This window comes from Carcharhinus amblyrhynchos, chromosome 1 (assembly GCF_965287045.1).
Source record: "Carcharhinus amblyrhynchos chromosome 1, sCarAmb.v2.hapA, whole genome shotgun sequence".
In the NCBI taxonomy this organism is placed as follows: Eukaryota; Metazoa; Chordata; class Chondrichthyes; order Carcharhiniformes; family Carcharhinidae; genus Carcharhinus; species Carcharhinus amblyrhynchos.
In genome coordinates this window covers 107,320,518-107,338,306 of record NC_137324.1, presented here as the reverse complement: position 1 = coordinate 107,338,306, position 17,789 = coordinate 107,320,518, and the positions used below count along the sequence as shown (strand labels likewise).

The 17,789-nt window shown below is 44.1% G+C and overlaps 1 protein-coding gene across 1 annotated transcript in view; it reads right to left on the bottom strand.

Moving 5' to 3' along the window:
* Nucleotides 1–328: 328 nt before the first annotated feature.
* Nucleotides 329–17,789, bottom strand: part of LOC145350021 (vesicle-associated membrane protein 8) — a 33,734-nt gene continuing 16,273 nt past the window's right edge. Inside the window, exons 2-3 of the mRNA XM_080198833.1 lie at nt 10,049–10,207; nt 329–663 (exon numbers count right to left, since the gene is read on the bottom strand). Coding sequence (XP_080054959.1) covers nt 520–663; nt 10,049–10,207 — 303 coding nt within the window. The 3' untranslated portion in view covers nt 329–519. The remainder of the gene's footprint in view (nt 664–10,048; nt 10,208–17,789) is intronic.

Here is a 17,789-nt window from a genome sequence, read left to right as displayed (position 1 = left end):
GGGAGAAAAGTCCCAGTCTATGCAGCCTCTCCTTATAACTCAAACCATCAAGTCCAGGTAGCATCCTCGTAAACTTTTTCAGCACTCTTTCTAGTTTACAAATATCCTTTCTATAATAGGATGACCAGAATGCCCTACCATTAACTGAGTATCGAGCTCACTATTTCAGTTCACTTGGAGGTTTGCAGAATTCATCCACCCGGATCTCAACTATACTCCCAGCACCTTGGGAAACAACTGTTTTTGTAAAGGGTGAGCTGGAAATATGTTCTACATACAATTTAAACAATATCAGTAAAACCATTTGCAATTCCAGGAAGAAATAAAATTCAAATATAAATTTCTTTATTATTCATTTGTTTTTTAAAATGTATTGCACATAAAATGTACATCTTTACATATGATTGTAATGTCATTTATTTATAGTATTTAATACATATTTCTGTAGAAGAACTGCATTATATACAAGAAAGTGAAATTGCTCCAGTAACTGTTGCATCAGTGCAAGGTAGAACGGCCTTATGTTGGGATGATACCTGTAGCAATGAGAATGATGAGGATGATGATCACAACCACAATTACCACAATGATAATGATCATTTTTGTGTTTTTCCACCACATTTTCCTTGCAATCTTTGTGGATGTCTTCTGAAAAGAATCAGCCTGAAATCAAACAGGATAGGGAGGACATAAGGGTAAGATGTTTGTGTACAATGATCCAATCAAATTCTCATCCCTCTTTAAAACAAGTAATTTGGAAGGTTACATTCCAACAAAATGGGGATACAGAAATCTTGCCCACTACACTTTACTCGTAGTCCACTTTGTTGCTGGTGATCTGCAGGGGTCTCGCTCACAAATAATCCATATCACTGTTAGGCATTCATATCTAACGTGGATACCTTCTGGGATTCTGTGGCACCATAGCTTTCAGAAGTACTCTTACTCCCATGGAGTTTACTGACACTACCTTAGATCTACTTATATGAAAGCTGGACTCAGAGGTGCAATAATTGTGTACCTTTTGCAAGTTGGATTAGATATTCACACAATTAGGTGCATTTCTTAAATCTATCCAATGCATGTGCTTAAGATAAGGTGAAATTTGGTTTGAATTGTAAACTGCTATGTTCCACAATAAGGTGTAAAGTAGAGAGCTGATCAAAGTCATTTATTTCAAGCAGCACAACACATATTTTCATAAGGCCATTGAGTCCTTTGGTGGTTTGCCTTACTTAGTTTAAACGAGAGCTTTTCTAATAAATCCACCCATATTTCTAACCTCAGCCCTTGTGACTTTTCCCTTTAGAAAGACAGACCACCCTTGCAGACTTACTGTTTCAAACCTCCCCTCAGCAGGAAGTTAGGTCCTTTTTCACCAGAACCTTTCAGACTGTGGGCTGGCCAATAGAGCTCCTGATCAAACCTGCCTAGATGGAGGCCCTTTGAAATTAGCTTCCCACAAAACCCAAAGGGACAATGCATTCAAATCCCTTGAGTGTGAACGTTGGAAAGTATTGAGGCAATCTGGCTTCTGATTTACATCTCAATTTGGGATTGTCTCAAAAGAAACTAGTGTTTTTTTTTAAAGAAAAAGATTCAACTTAGAAGTACAGTGTAAAAATAACAAATCTACCTCACTGCCATGAAATAACTATCAAAAAATTCATATATTTAACAGTCAAATTGTGCCCTGCCACTCATTCATGTTATTCCATGTGGAACAGTCCAAAAGGAAACCACTTTCATTTCCACTGAATTAAGTAGTTTAATTCAAAATACCTTTCCTAACTTAAAAATTTGTTCGAGTATTTTCTGTTGGCATTTACTGGCAATTCAATACCTTATTTCCTTCTGACTGAGGAAACACATTGCTATTATTTTCTACTAAGTATCTGACAGGATTATCTTAAGGAGTCCCAAAATCCAAGCCCAATGGAATTGGTTCTTTTCCTTCTCTGCTTAGGTTGATTTTCAGGTCAATGGACAGAGTTTTATCAGTGGCGTGTTCACAGCGTGAGAACTGGAAGTTTGAGCCATTTCTGCTCTCTTGCATTTTCCCATTTCTCATATGACTACAATTAAAGTTTGAAGTGTCAGCATTGTCCTGCAAGGTGGCACAGTGGTTAGCACTGTTGCCTCACAGTGCCAGGGACCTCAGTTCAATTCTGGCTTTGGATCTCTGTGTGAAGTTTGCATGTTCTCCCTGTGTCTGCGTGAGTTTCCTCCGGAAATTCTAGTTTCTTTTCCTTCCACAGTCCAAAGATGTGCAGGTTAGATTCATTGGTTACTAAATTGTCCTTTAGGGAATTAGCAAGGTAAATACATTGGGGTTATGGGGATTGGGCCTGGGTGGGATTGTGGTCAATGCTAGCTCAGTGGGCTGAATGGCTTCCTTCTGCACTGTAGGGAACCTGATTCTATGATTGTGCAGGGAAACAGGTGAGATTCTATGGCAGGGATGCTTTTCAATGGTGAAACCTGTCTGCCATCAGTTGAGAATGCTATAGCTATAAAGGAGCCTCCTGGTCAAACAGGGACACTGTACATCAAGGCTACAACTTTCCTACCCAACTCCACTGATGTTAACATAAGATCTATTGCGAGCAAAAAGATGGCACTGGTGTTTATTCAAATTTAAATTTCACTTGTAGGTAACTTACATCATTACTTCCCATTTCACTCCTCCATGCCCCCCACGCCTCCTCTCTCCATCATTGATTCAGTCTTGGCCCTCCCGAGTCTCCATGCACGTTGCAATTCTCCTGTTCCCTTCCTTTATGCTATAGAGTTCAACAAAGAAAACCCCTAACCTCAGAACGAAAGCCACCTTTAAAGAAAAATGAACCAGATGCAGGAAGATTCTCATGTCGCACTAATATTATTTTGAAGTTAGGACTTTATTTTAAGAAACTTTTACATTAAATGAGTAACTATGAACTCACCACAGGCAAGTGAGAGATCTGATATACTATAAACACACCACTGATTTTCTCGTGACCTGCTGTTGGGAAATCAAAATCCCACCTAATTCAGTGACCCTCCACCTCCCCCAGGCCACATTTTCTGTTTTTGTTGGCTCTACAAATTCCCCCCTGAAATATGGAAGCAAAGAGAAGCAATTGCAGCAAGATTTGGGCCTGCCTAGTTGCATCAGGGCTGACCCTAGAAGAAGTTCTGAAACCAGCCTAACTTTCATTCTTTCAACAAGCTCCTGGCCTGCAGTGGAATTGGCAAAGGAAACGGTGGCAGAAAATTGTGCCATCACCCCTTAAAAGGTGATGGGTAACTGTAAAGGTCATTGGCTACTTTAAGGTAAACAGTTGCATCTGGGATATAAATTGGGTTACATAGTTTCAAACTGTGTTTGCCTCAGTGAAGTAGTAGAGTTGTTGGATGAGGTTGTGTAAGGGGAGCTGCCCTGTTTATTCCGTAGCAACCTCCCCAGGGGAGAACTGGACAGCATACTTGACAGCAGGTGGTAGCCAGATAGGCTCAATAATGTATGCATTATGCACAGAGCTTGGGAACAGATGCTGAAGAAGACGACACAGTTTAAAGCAAAACTGCCAATGTAAACCGACCCAACTGCCCCACTTCTCAGATATATAAAAGTCCTGGTTCATATGCATATTGCATATTCACTCTGTGACACCTCAGATGGACTGTAGCTTTGGCATGCCTGTCAGTGTGTGTCTGTGTGCTCCTCCAGCTTAGTAGCTGATAATCCTTCTTTGCCTCTCTGGCTTAGATAGCAGCAAATATGAAGGAATAAACCCAAACAGGAGAGCTCAGAAATGATTTAAAGAAGAGCAACCTTCTTAAAACAAGGTGAAGCCACAGGGTTCCACACAATAACGACCACTACTATCCATTTCTAATGACGTCCTCTTCTCACTCCCATTGTAGGCCTATACAGATAACCATACACGAGTGCCTTGTAATGTGAGGTGACACCTGGAATGAGCATTATAATAGCATTGAACCTGCAGGTGATTGTAAGGGTACCTTATTTGGAAAATACAGCAGTGATTTTGGTTTGGACACTCATGACCACCTTTTTTGGCCACATGGCACAGTGCCACAACGGTTAGCACTCCTGCCTCACAGGGCCAGGTACTCAGGTTCAATTCCCAGCTTGGGTTACTGTGTGCGGAATCTGCACATTCTCCTCTTGTCTGTGTGGGCTTCCTCTGGGTGCTTCAGTTTCCTCCCACAGTCGGAAAGATGTGCTGGTTAGGTGCATTGGCCATGCTAAATTTTTCCTGTGTACTTGAACAGGCGCCAGAGTGCGGCAACTAGGGGATTTTCACAGTAACTTCACTGCAGCATTAATGTAATGTGACACTAATAAATAAACTTTAATCTTAAAATTTACTTAGTGCATACTGCAACTGATGCCTCTGCCAGACTGGAAGAAAGCGCTGGTAAAAGAAAGGGTTGTAACATCCAGAACTTGGTTGCCTAAAGAGCTTTTGAGGCAAAACTGAGTTTGATAGATTTTTGTGAAGATATGGTAGAGATCAGACATCACCTAACTGAATGGTGGAATAGGCTCAAAGTACGGAATTGTTACTCCTGTTCCTTTGTTTCTAAAGCTGAGTGTGTGAGAAACCTTGCCTGCAAATGGCAGTGGCAAGCCAATAGGTAAAGACTGCCTGCAGCTATTTTTATAAAACTGGCACAAATCAGTATTTGATTCCATGCTGATCCACAATCTAGCAGTGGAACCACATTCCCACTGTCAGCAGCAGGTAGGTGTGACAGCTCATGACATTATAATTCAGCTGTGGTATCTTCGATCTGCCTGATGTATATTCTTGCAAGCTGTGCCATTGAAAACATGAAACTGAGGCGTACAATACAAATCCTTTGGTTTTCTCTTTTATTGTATCTACTTTCCCTGACTTAAAGTGAGGAATCTTCTCCCAGCCTCTATGAGCTTGTTGACCATGAGCTGATTTTGGAGTTTTCACTTCGTTGCCGCCCTCTTTTAAGCATAAAGATGATGACATAGTTGCATTGTCCATTTGAAACAAGATCCTGAGGTCAAACTGAATTTTTTATTTATTCATTCCTGGGACATGGTTGTTGTTGGCTGGCCAGCATTTATTGCCCATCCCTAATTGTCCAAAGGCTGTTGCGAGTCAACCACATTGCTGTGCCTCTGGAGCCACATGTAGATCACACCAGGTAAAGACAGTAGATTTCCTTCTCTGAAGGACATTAGTAAACCAGAGAGCAGTTGTAGATGGATCAAGGCAGAGAGCGGTTGTAGATGGGTCAAGGCAGAGAGTGGTTGTAGATGGGTCTTTTTCTGCATGGAAGTCGGTCACCAGTGGAGTGCCCCAGGGATCTGTTCTGGGACCGTTGCTGTTTGTAATTTTCATAAATGACCTGGATGAGGAAGTGGAGGGATGGGTTGGTAAGTTTGCCGATGACACAAAGGTTGGTGGTGTTGTGGATAGTTTGGAGGGATGTCAGAAGTTGCGGCGTGACATAGATAGGATGCAAGACTGGGCGGAGAAGTGGCAGATGGACTTCAACCCGGATAAATGTATAGTGGTCCATTTTGGCAGGTCAGATGGGATGAAGGAGTGTAAATAATATTAAGGGCAAGACTCTTAGCAGTGTAGAGGATCAGAAGGACCTTGGGGTCAGGGTCCACAGGACTCTTAAATAGGCCTCGCAGGTAGAGGATGTGGTTAAGAAGGCGTATGGCATACGTGCCTTCATCAATCGAGGGATTGAGTTTAGGAGTTGGGAGATAATGCTGCAGCTTTATAAGAACCTAGTCAGATCCCTGTTAGAATCCGTCATCAAGGAGGAAATAGCAAGGCATCTTGAGGGGAATTGCTTGATAGAGCAGACGCAGCACGGTTTCGTTAAGGGGAAGTCGTGTCTGACAAATTTATTGGAGTTCTATGAGGATGTGTCTAGGGCGGTGGATAGAGGAGAGCCGGTGGATGTGGTCTTTCTTGATTTTCAGAAGGCGTTTGACAAGGTACCTCACAAGAGATTATTGCAGAAGGTAAGGGGGCATGGAGTTGGGGGTAGGGTGTTAGTGTGGATAGAGGATTGGTTGGCAAATAGGAGGCAGAGAGTGGAGGTTAATGGGTGCTATTCGGATTGGCGGTTGGTGACTAGTGGAGTGCCCCAGGGGTTGGTGCTGGGGCCTCAGCTATTTACCATTTATATAGATGATCTGGAGGAGGGAACCGAGTGTATGGTGTCGAAATTTGCTGATGACACCAAGATTGATGGAATGGCAAATTGCGCGGAGGGTGTGGAGAGTCTGCAGAAGGATCTAGATAGGCTGGGCGAATGGGCCAGGAACTGGCAAATGGAATTTAATGTTGGCAAGCGCGAGGTGGTCCACTTTGGTAGGAATAATGGTAGGAAGGACTATTACTTACGTGGCGAAAAACTGTAGCAGGCGACGGTGCAGAGGGACCTCGGGGTCCTTGTGCATGAGTCACAAAAACCCAGCCTGCAGGTGCAGCAGGTGGTCAGGAAGGCGAATGGGATGCTGGCCTTCATAGCGAGGGGGATTGAATATAAAAGTAGGGAGGTCTTGCTGCAGCTGTATAGGGCATTGGTGAGGCCGCAGCTGGAGTACTGTGTGCAGTTTTGTTCGCCGCACTTACGCAAGGATATTTTGGCCTTGGAGGGAGTGCAGAGGAGGTTTACTAGGCTGATACCGGAATTGAGGGGGTTGAGCTATGAGGAGAGGCTGAATAAACTAGGCTAGTACTCATTAGAGTTTAGAAGAATGAGGGGAGATCTCATTGAGACGTATAAGATGATGAATGGGATGGATAGGATAGAGGTGGAGAGACTCTTCCCGCTCAGAAAGGACAGTAGGACTAGGGGGCACAGCCTCAAGATAAAGGGGGGGCGGTTTAGAACGGAGTTGAGGAGGAACTTCTCCACTCAAAGGATGGTGAATCTCTGGAATTCTCTGCCCATTGAAGTGGTGGAGGCTGCCTCGCTAAATATTTTTAAGACGCGGGTTGATGGGTTTTTGATAAGCGAGGGGATTAAGGGTTATGGGGAGAGGGCGGGAATGTGGAACTGAGCCACGACAGATCAGCCATGATCTTATTGAATGGCAGGGCAGGCTCGAAGGGCTAGATGGCCTACTCCTGCTCCTATTTCTTACGTTCTTATGTTCTTATCCCACTTGGAGTACTGTGCTCAGTTCTGGTCACCTCATTACAGGAGGGATGTGGAAGTTATTGAAAGGGTGCAGAGGGGATTTACAAGGATGTTGCTTGGATTGGGTGGCATGCCTTATGAGGATAGGTTGAGGGAGCTAGGTCTTTTCTCCTTGGAGAGACGAAGGATGAGAGGAGACCTGATAGAGGTGTGTACAAGATGTTAAGAGGTATAGATCGGGTGGATTCTCAGAGGCTTTTTCCCAGGGCTGAAATGGTTGCTACGAGAGGACACAGGTTTAAGGTGCTGGGGAGTAGGTACAGAGGAGATGTCAGGGATAAGTTTTTCACTCAGAGGGTGGTGGGTGAGTGGAATTGGCTGCCGTTGGTGGTGGTGGAGGCAAATTTGATAGGATCTTTTAAGAGAGTTCTGGATGAGTACATGGGACTTAATAGGATTGAGGGCTATAGGTAAGCCTAGTAGGTAGGGATATGATCGGCGCAACTTGTGGGCCGAAGGGCCTGTTTGTGCTGTAGTTTTTCTATGTTCTAAACCAGATGGATTATTCAGACAATTGGCTAACAGTAGATTCTTCATCCCAGATATTTTTTATTGAATTTGAATTCCACTATCTGCTGTGGTGGAATTTGAACCCAGGTCCCCAGAACATTAGCTGAGTTTCTGGATTAATAGTTTAGTGATAATACCACTAGGCCGTCTCCCCTCAAGCCTCATCCAAATAATTGGAGGCAACTCCGAACATCTTCACACTTCTACAGGCAGTTCCCTCTTCTGTGTGAATGAATTTAGGGGTGTCTGCCTCACTCAGATTAGTGCTGTAAAGTGAAGGGTAGAGCTGTGGAACTGGACAGCAGGAAGGGGGCTGACTGCTACTGGCCAGAGTGTTTTGGGTTTCCATCTGTGGTTGGACGTATTTCTGGTTGTTTGATCAAGTGATTTTTGATCATCTGTTGTTCAACAGAGCATTCTGCATTTTATGAGCCCTCTGGACAATGTAAGGAGAATTGCTAATCTGCGGAATGCAGCAGGACAGGAGGGACATGTCTGTGCCGCTTCGCATCACATGAATTTAAAAAGAATGACTAAAACTCAGTGCTTCAGTGGTGGCTATTTATCAGGCTGCATTTACCAGTGCTCCACTTATTTGGATCAGCTTTCCTGAAACGTCCTAAACTGGCATGATGCCCCTTACTTATGTACTTAAGCGGCTGCTAGTGATACCTCAAAATTGTCCAATTCAATTTTTGTAAAATGACCAGGTTCAATTTCTACCCCAGCATCCCTCCACAGTAGCTCAGCTGAGAGCTGGAGACGGCAGAGCAAAATGGATGGGCTCAGTAAAGCACTGGGGATACCCAGAGCTTTAGTTGGTTGTTTTTGGTTGTCCATGGGAAAGTAATGAACATATTCATTCCAACAGACAGGTATCAGTCAGCTGCTTAATGCAAATATGAACTGCAGTCTGATTTTGGTGTTATCAATGTTTTCTATGGCAGATGGGAAGGAGCTTGAGGTGAATTAGGAATTGCAATTATCTTCACTGCAACTACTAGAGCTGCAGACAAATGGATTAGTGTGTAGGTCTTGACACATACATCTTCTCACATATGCTGCGATATGTGTCCCTGTGGACTTTTAGAACCTTCATATTTAATTCATTTCCACCGCTGGTCTAATGCTTTATCTGCCATTCACTGCAACTAATTAGTTTGGAATTGGTCCCTTTTCCTTTCATTTAAATTAGTTAATTTCAAGTCCAAAACTTATATCTTTATTCATTCTCAATGTCTACCTAATTAAGTTATGAAGATGATATCCCATTATTCTTCATACACTGAAAGCAATCTAATATTGCACCTTTCTTGCTGAACATGCAACATGCTGATTAAGGGAATGATTTTGAGAGTGTTTTAAGAACACTGTCCCCACTTTTTGTTATAAATGTATGATTTGCTCCTCCCAATAATGTCAGGAAATTCATACTACTAATTCAAAATTTTAATTTGTTTAAAAAGGTGAACAATTCAACTGTTTGAATTATGATAACAGCTCAGGAAGTGTTCTTTGCACAATTTCAATTCAAATTAATTGATCATTCGAATTAAAAAAGTAGACTGAACCAAATCTCTTCCAGAGTTTGTTTCTTTTCCTTTTTTATTTAATATATCCTCAACCCCTTCAGTCATAATCCATATATACAGCTGACATGTGCACTGTCACTCAAAACTCAAGAAACGCATTGTTTTGGATAATTGAAGAAAAACACATGCTTCACAATGGTGTCACAGGAAGGGTGGGTGGTAGTTTGAGATCACAGAATGTCAGTGTCATATCTTTCAGGTCACGGTGTTGCAGTTGCTGACAGTTCCTACTTTGAAAGTGTCCCAGTAACAATATTGGCTGTCACTCTAGCTAACTCTGAGGATCCATCATGCCTGTATCTCACCAGCAATGCATTTCCTATATTTAGCTTGTTGGGATTTGCTCTACCTAAAAGTTGCACAACTACTGGCAAACTGGGTAGCCTCACTTCAAACAGCCACGCACATCGCTGGTGTAGAAAATGATAATGTCGTACATATGGGATTGGGGCCAAAAACACACAATAGGGCCACGTGGAAGGAGTTTTACTCTGCATCCAACTGCACTACATCTGATTTGGGAATATTTATTGCTAACACTAGGTGTGACCAATATAGAGATATTCCTCAGCCCCCATAATCTTGAGGAAAATATGCAGCGAAAAATGTGAAAAAATATTAAGGAAACTATTTCCAAGACCAAATATATAAAAGCACCTTGTTTTTTCCTATTCATCTTTTAAATGGGTGAAAATTTTCCTAAAGCAGTGGGAAAAAAAGATACTTACAGTTGCTTGGAGATCATCTGTTTTAATGATTAGGTCGTCAAGCCTTTCTCCTCTCTCCAGAACTTTTTCAATGTTCTGTGACATGATGCCCTTTACATCATCCACCTGACCCTGCAGGCTAGATAACTTTTCAGGGCCCGGATCAACTGTGTAGCTGGCCTGAAATGAGAAAGATTTACACTTCAGAATCTGCCACGTCTCAGAAAACTCCCTTCACCAACAACAAATTGTTTTGAATTGAAGTCATTTCTGCTACATAGAAAAACGATCTAACTCTTTTGGGGTCAAATTTCATGTTTAAGCCTACGCTCGCCAGTTAAGCTGATTGGATGATTCTAAAGACAAAGTGCCAAATCTAATCCAGAGTGGAATTCTTATGATGATGCCATAACCAAAGTGACTCAGGGAGAATTACATGAACTCTTTGGGCCTGATTTTACCATTGTGTAGTGCCATTTTTGGGTGCAAAAATTTAGGAAAGTGACCTGCACCCACCTCCTTACCGGTTCTCCCTTTACCAAGGCCCAAAAATGGCCACGATCAGGACTGCACCCAAAACAGGTGTGATAGCAATTTAAACATATTTGCATGCATTTAAATTGACTTAATTGGCTGCATACCCAACCTTACCAGTACCTCCCTCTTTACCACCACATTCGCCCATCCAGAATTGGCACGTAACAGACATGCTCTACAAAAGTCCAATTTGAGCACTCCAGTTGGTGAAGAGGTAAGTGCCGCCCTCTGCTTGAGACTGATGAGGGTGGGGGTGGGGGAGGTGGTGGGGGAAGACGGGGTCCACTGCCACTTTGTCTATGATCAATGAGGGAGAAGGGGGCATCTGCTGCCACTCTGCCTGAGATCAGTAAGGGGGAAAACGGGGTCCGCTGCCACTCTGCCTGAGATTGGTGGGGGGAGGAAGGGGGGGAGTGGCCCGTGGGTGGCAGAGGGGGTGGGGGGATAAGGGGATCAGTAATGTTGTGGGGGTAGGGCAATGTGTGTGGGGGTCGGGAGTGAGGCATTATCCAGCCTGGGAGCAATGTGGCAGGGGAGCCACGTTCTATCATTATTTTCTGCACATGCACAATTGGAAGCTCCGATTGGAGCTGCAGGGTTTCGGGCGCTTTAAGCCCCACCCGCAGGCTTGTGCAGCGTGATTCAGAATTGCTGATATTTTTACAGGCACAGTGTGTGTGGGGCGCCTCAGTACGGGTCTGAAAGTCGGATCTAAAACACTCCCAGTTTCAAGTCCACCCAGCACTTAGAATTAAAATAGTAAAATAGGGTCCTTTGTGTCAGGCGCCAAACACAGTGAATTTGACAGTTTTTAAAACATTTTGATTGTGGTTAGAGATATCCTTGTAAGATGAATTCATGGAATAAAACATGTTACACTGGCTTAATTTGAGTTTCAGGTGCTTTTACTCATGTTTCAAAATGACAACCGTCCATATCTACACCACCAGCGGTTCAAATTTTAAACTTGCCAAATAATGTGAGTGAACATGAAATTGTCCACTTTGGCAGGAAAAACAAAACAGAAGCGTATTATTTAAACGGTGACAGCTCTGAGGTGCAGAGTGATCTGGGTGTCCAGGTGCATGAATCACTAAAGGTACAGCATGTAATTAGGAAAGCTATTAGGATGTTATCATTTATTGTGAGGAGAGTCGCAGCACGGTTTCGTTAAGGGGAAGTCGTGTCTGACAAATTTATTGGAGTTCTATGAGGATGTGTCTAGGGCGGTGGATAGAGGAGAGCCGGTGGATGTGGTCTTTCTTGATTTTCAGAAGGCGTTTGACAAGGTACCTCACAAGAGGTTATTGCAGAAGGTAAGGGGGCATGGAGTTGGGGGTAGGGTTTTAGCGTGGATAGAGGATTGGCTGTCAAATAGGAGGCAGAGAGTGGGGGTTAATGGGTGCTATTCAGATTGGCGGTTGGTGACTAGTGGAGTGCCCCAGGGGTCGGTGCTGGGGCCTCAGCTATTCACCATTTATATAGATGATCTGGAGGAGGGAACCGAGTGTAGGTTGTCGAAATTTGCTGATGACACCAAGATTGATGGAACGGCAAATTGCGCGGAGGGTGTGGAGAGTCTGCAGAAGGATCTAGATAGGCTGGGCGAATGGGCCAGGAACTGGCAAATGGAATTTAATGTTGGCAAGTGCGAGGTGGTCCACTTTGGTAGGAATAATGGTAGGAAGGACTATTACTTACGTGGCGAAAAACTGCAGCAGGCGACGGTGCAGAGGGACCTCGGGGTCCTTGTGCATGAGTCGCAAAAACCCAGCCTGCAGTGCAGCAGGTGGTCAGGAAGGCAAATGGGATGCTGGCCTTCATAGCGAGGGGGATTGAATATAAAAGTAGGGAGGTCTTGCTGCAGTTGTATAGGGCACTGGTGAGGCCGCAGCTGGAGTACTGCGTGCAGTTTTGGTCGCCGCACTTACGCAAGGATATTTTAGCCTTGGAGGGAGTGCAGAGGAGGTTTACTAGGCTGATGCCTAGTTGAGGGGGTTGAGCTATGAGGAGAGGCTGAATAAACTAGGCTTGTACTCGTTAGAGTTTAGAAGAATGAGGGGAGATCTCATTGAGACATATAAGATGATGAATGGGATGGATAGGATAGAGGTGGAGAGACTCTTCCCGCTCAGAAAGGACAGTAGGACTAGGGGGCACAGCCTCAAGATAAAGGGGGGACGGTTTAGAACAGAGTTGAGGAGGAACTTCTTCACTCAAAGGGTGGTGAATCTCTGGAATTCTCTGCCTGTTGAAGTGGTGGAGGCTGCCTCGCTAAATATTTTTAAGACACGGGTTGATGGGTTTTTGATAAGCGAGGGGATTAAGGGTTATGGGGAGAGGGCGGGAAAGCGGAACTGAGCCACGACAGATCAGCCATGATCTTATTGAATGGTGGGGCAGGCTCGAAGGGCTAGATGGCCTACTCCTGCTCCTATTTCTTATGTTCTTATGTTATGAATTAATTACAAAAGCAGGGAGCTTGTGCTTCAATTGTACAGGGGATTGTTGAGACCACATTTGGAGCATTGTGTACAGTACTGGTCTCCTTATTTAAGGAATGATGTAAATCTGTTAGGAAATGAGTTCAGAGAAGCTGTACTAGACTAATTCCAGGAATCGGCAGGTTGTCTTACAAGGAAGGCTTAGAACATAAGAAATAGGAGCAGGAGTAGGCCATCTAGCCCTTTGAGCTTGCCCCGCCATTCAATAAGATCATGGCTGATCTGAGGCTTGGAGAGGTTGGTTTGTATTCACTAGAATATAGAAGAGTAATTGATTGAAACCTTTAAGATCCTGACGGGTATTGACAGGGTGAATGTGGGGAGGATATTTCCTCTTGTCCAGAACTAGAAGTCATTGTTTAAAAATAAGAGCTTGCTCTTTTAAGACAGAGGTGAGGAGAATTTTTTTTCTCTCTGACAGTCATTAATCTCTGGAATTATCTTCTTTCAAAGTTGGTGGAAATGGAGTCTTTGAATATTCTGAAGGTAAGGGGAGGTTGAAGGTTATCGGTGGGCAGGAATGTGGGGTTGAAGTTACAGTCAGCTCAGCCACGATCTTATTGAATGGTGGAACAGGCTCAAGGGACCAAGCAACCTACACCTATTCCTAATCTGTATTTTCTCAGGAGTCAACCCTTGTTTTTGGTAGGATTTTTCAAGGCTTCGGATGACAACTTCAATGCTGCGATCTATGGTAGTTATGATGGGAATACTGTGAGACATGAGCATGTCACATCCTAAACTGTGGTTCTACCCAATATTCCAGTAAGTGTATTATAGAGATAAAGCACAGCACGCAAGAGTGCAGTTTGTGCAAGGATACATTTAAAAATATTTGAGGCAACCAAAGATGACTTGTTTCCGATAGGGGTCTGGGACCATGTTCTCTGCATCTTAGTCGTTATTTTTAACATTGATGGGGTGACAAAGAACCATAACTGATCAACCTGAGGCAATTGGCAGCTACAAGGTGGGATTCTCCCAAAAATATTCGAAGTGCTGAATTCGCGGAAAAACTGGAATAAATCCAATTGTTTTTTCAGCAGGATTTACAAAATGAATCTCCTACACTTTGAGCACTGCAGAGTCCCTTAGCGTAAATCCCATTAAATATTAGTGAGTGAGGCCTATTTCTGCTGGAGAGGACGGGAGACAGCGCTGAGCGGGCCACTGCGCATGCGCCAATCTGTCAGCATCAAGTTTGGAGCATAGGCAGTGGCCCTGCCTCCCAATTACTGGCTACCTCGATTGTTGGCCAGCCCTGTGATCCCACAAGGCTGCTCCTCTGACCTCCCTACCCACCACTGCTGGCTCCTGAATTCCCCACCTACAACCTGCCCACCTTGATCCCCCTCTCCCCACCTCCCCCAGCAGTCCTGACTTTCTGATCACCCTCCCATCCCTACCAGCAGCCCCAACCACACCCCCCGGCAGTCCCAACAACCCCTCTGTCTCCCCAGGCCTGACCCCCACCCCAATGGCCAGCCCTGATTGCTGTCCTCTTTCCCTCTCCCTATGATCCCAAATGCAGAGTGGCAGCAGGACCTCCCACTCACACTGATCTCTCCCCAGAGGCCTCACCCCTATAGTTTCTGTCCCCTTTGGCCCTGTCCTCTCTGGCTTGGGCCCCTTGGCACTGCCTGATGTCTGGTGGGCAGTGCCAAGGTGCCCTTGGGCATTTCCACTTTCCACCTTGGGCAATGCTAGGGGGCCATGTTGGCAATGCCCAGAGGGCACAACCCTCTTACTCTCTACCTCCTAGGGGCTTCCATGATCTCCCTTCACCCCAGTGGTATTGGATGCAGCTATTGTAAACCCTGCAGGAGTGAACCACTCCTGGCAGTGCAGGAAGAGGCTAGCGAGACTAGAGACTTCAGTCCCCTGCCTGCTAATCAGATGTAAATGGCCATTTATATAATTTATTCAGCTCGTGCCGATTCCTGGCGCAGAGCTGATGATCCCGGAAATCCAGTGCTGGAGGCGCACAGAGGCCTTGGCACCCAGTGGGAAGTCCACTCTATGGTTTCTGCTAATGTCTCCTGGACTGCTGCACTGCTGGAATTGCACAGCAGGCTGGGAGAACTCCCCCCCACCCCCCACCTGGTATTAGTTGAGGGAGAATACTGCAAAAGACATTGGCTGAATTCCCTACTCTTCTTCAAAAAGTGTAATGGGATCTTTAGCATCCAACTGAATCATTGAAGCATGTATATGGTTAACATCTCACCCAAAGGCTGGAACTTTTAACATTAATACTGAGGCCTTCCTTTGTCAATTCCCTGCTCATACTCACTGCCTAGGCTAATGTATTAAGTAGCGAGGGCTTCCTGTAAACATCAGACTGTTCCCTGTCAAAGGACTATTTGGGAAGCCTGGCAGAAAAAAGTGGACAAATTGGAGAACACCCATCGCATTAATCAGCGGGTGGCAGGGAGGTGAAATCTTAACAGCTTTGCACAGCTTTATGGGCAAGCAAGGTCAATGAGATAACCTTGTGTACTTTCTTCGTAATCATTGTTTGCAGTTCATATAATTGGGAATCTGGTATACACAGAAAATAGTGCCACTATTGTTGTGCGAGTCTATGTGGGACAGCCCAGTTGTAAATGCTCTTTACAAAGCAAATCAGTGTGGATGTTTTAGTGATCTGTAACCCCAAAACAGATTTCTGATAAATATGTTTTGCAGAATCAGAGCAGTATGACCCATTAGTTTGAGGTGGTGATGCTGGGATTGTCTCAGTGAATTTTGTGAAGAATAAACACAAGAACTCAAAACAGGAGTAGGCCATGCGAGTCCTTTGAGTCTACTCCACCATTCAGTGTGATTGTGGCTGATCTTCTACACTTTCCTGGTTCTTTTTATTTCCCTTAACGTGAATGGAACTCTCTTAATGCCCAAGAGACCCCAGTCTGCATTTAGTTTTGTCATGCTGCTTATATATGAAAAGCATACTCAATGAAAGAGGCCTATCACATTTAAAAGGGAGTGGTCAATTTGTAAGTGAACCTGGGCTGCAGAAGGACTGTTGTTGCTACGAAGAGGTGTTTAAATTGTTAGGTTTGATAAATTAAGTAATGAAGAAACTGGGGATCGCTCTCATTTCAAAAATGAGTGCTAAGATAGAAGCTCGCATCAAAATTGCCAATAACCATGTTAACATCTACGAGATGGAGTAGAGGAAAGAGATAGAGAATCTAGTGAAATAGTGCAATGACAATAATCTCTCCCTCAATGTCAGTAAAATGAAGGAGATAGTCATTGACTTCAGGAAATGCAGTGTCCTTCTAGATCAATGGGGACAAAGTGGAGATGGTTGAGAACTTCAAGTTTTTAGGTGTTCCGATCACCAAATCTCTCCCTTAATTTCAACAGCGTAAAAGAGAACATGCTCCTGTCTACATCAACAGGGATGAAGAAGAAAGGGTTAAGAGCTTCAAATTTTTAGATGTCCAGATCACCAACAACCTGTCCTGGTCTGCCCCCCCCTGCCGACACCATAGTTAAAAAACCTCATCAATGCCTCTACTTTCTCAGAAGACTAAGGAAATTTGGCATGTTCGCTACGACTCCCACTAACTTTTACAGATGCACCATAAAAAACATTCTTTCTGGTTGTATCACAACTTGGTATGGCTCCAACTCTGTCCAAGACTTCAAGAAACTACAAAAGGTTGTGAATGTAGCCCAATCCATCATGCAAACCAGCCTCCCATCCATTGACTCTGTCTACACTTCCCATTGCCTTGGCAAAGCAGCCAGCATAATTAAGGATGCCACACACCCTGGACATTCTCTCTTCACCTTCTTCTGTTGGTCATGTACCAATCGACTCAAGAACAGCTTCTTCCCTGCTGCCGTCAGACTTTTGAATAACTTAACTCACACTGATCTTTCTCTATATCCTAGCTATGACTGCAATACTACATTCTGCACTTTCTTGTTTCCTTCTCCATGAACAGTATGCTTTATCTGTACAACGTGCAAGAAACAATACTTTTCGTTGTACGCTAATAGATGTGACAATAATAAATCAAACAAATCAAGAGTTGTGAATGAAGCCCAGTCCATCATGCAAACCAACGATTGACTCCATCTACACTTCCCACTGCCTGAGGAAAGCAGCCAGCATAATTAAGGACCACACGCACCCTGTACATTCTCTCTTCCATCTTCTTCTGTCAAGAAAAAGATAAAGTCTGAAAACACATACCTACCAACTCAAGAACAGCTTCTTCCCTGCTGCCATCAGATTTTTGAATGACCCTACCATATGTTAAGCTGATCTTTCTCTTCACCTTATCTGTAACTGCAGCACTATATTCTGCACCCTATTCTTTCCTTCTTCCCTATGTATTCTGTGAACGGTATGCTTTGTCTGTATAGTGTGCAAGGAACGTTACTTTTCACTGTATCCCAATACATGTGACAATAATAACTCAAATCAAATCTAATTTCTTTTTCCTGACAGATGGCTAAGATTGTCTGAACATATGTTGTTCTACACAAGCAGCTGAGGAACGTGATGCACTAGTGGCTACAGTGAAAAAAAAAGCTAGAACTTTTTGGGCCCCATTTCAGCTGGAGGGTGTCACAGAATCCACCCAGTGCCAAGAGCTGCTGACCAGTCAGAAGTAGGAGGCAAAGAAGGCAGCTGTCCATCAGAAACTGGAACTAGAGAAGGCAGCACTGCTGTCCCACAGCGCCAGGGACCCAATTCC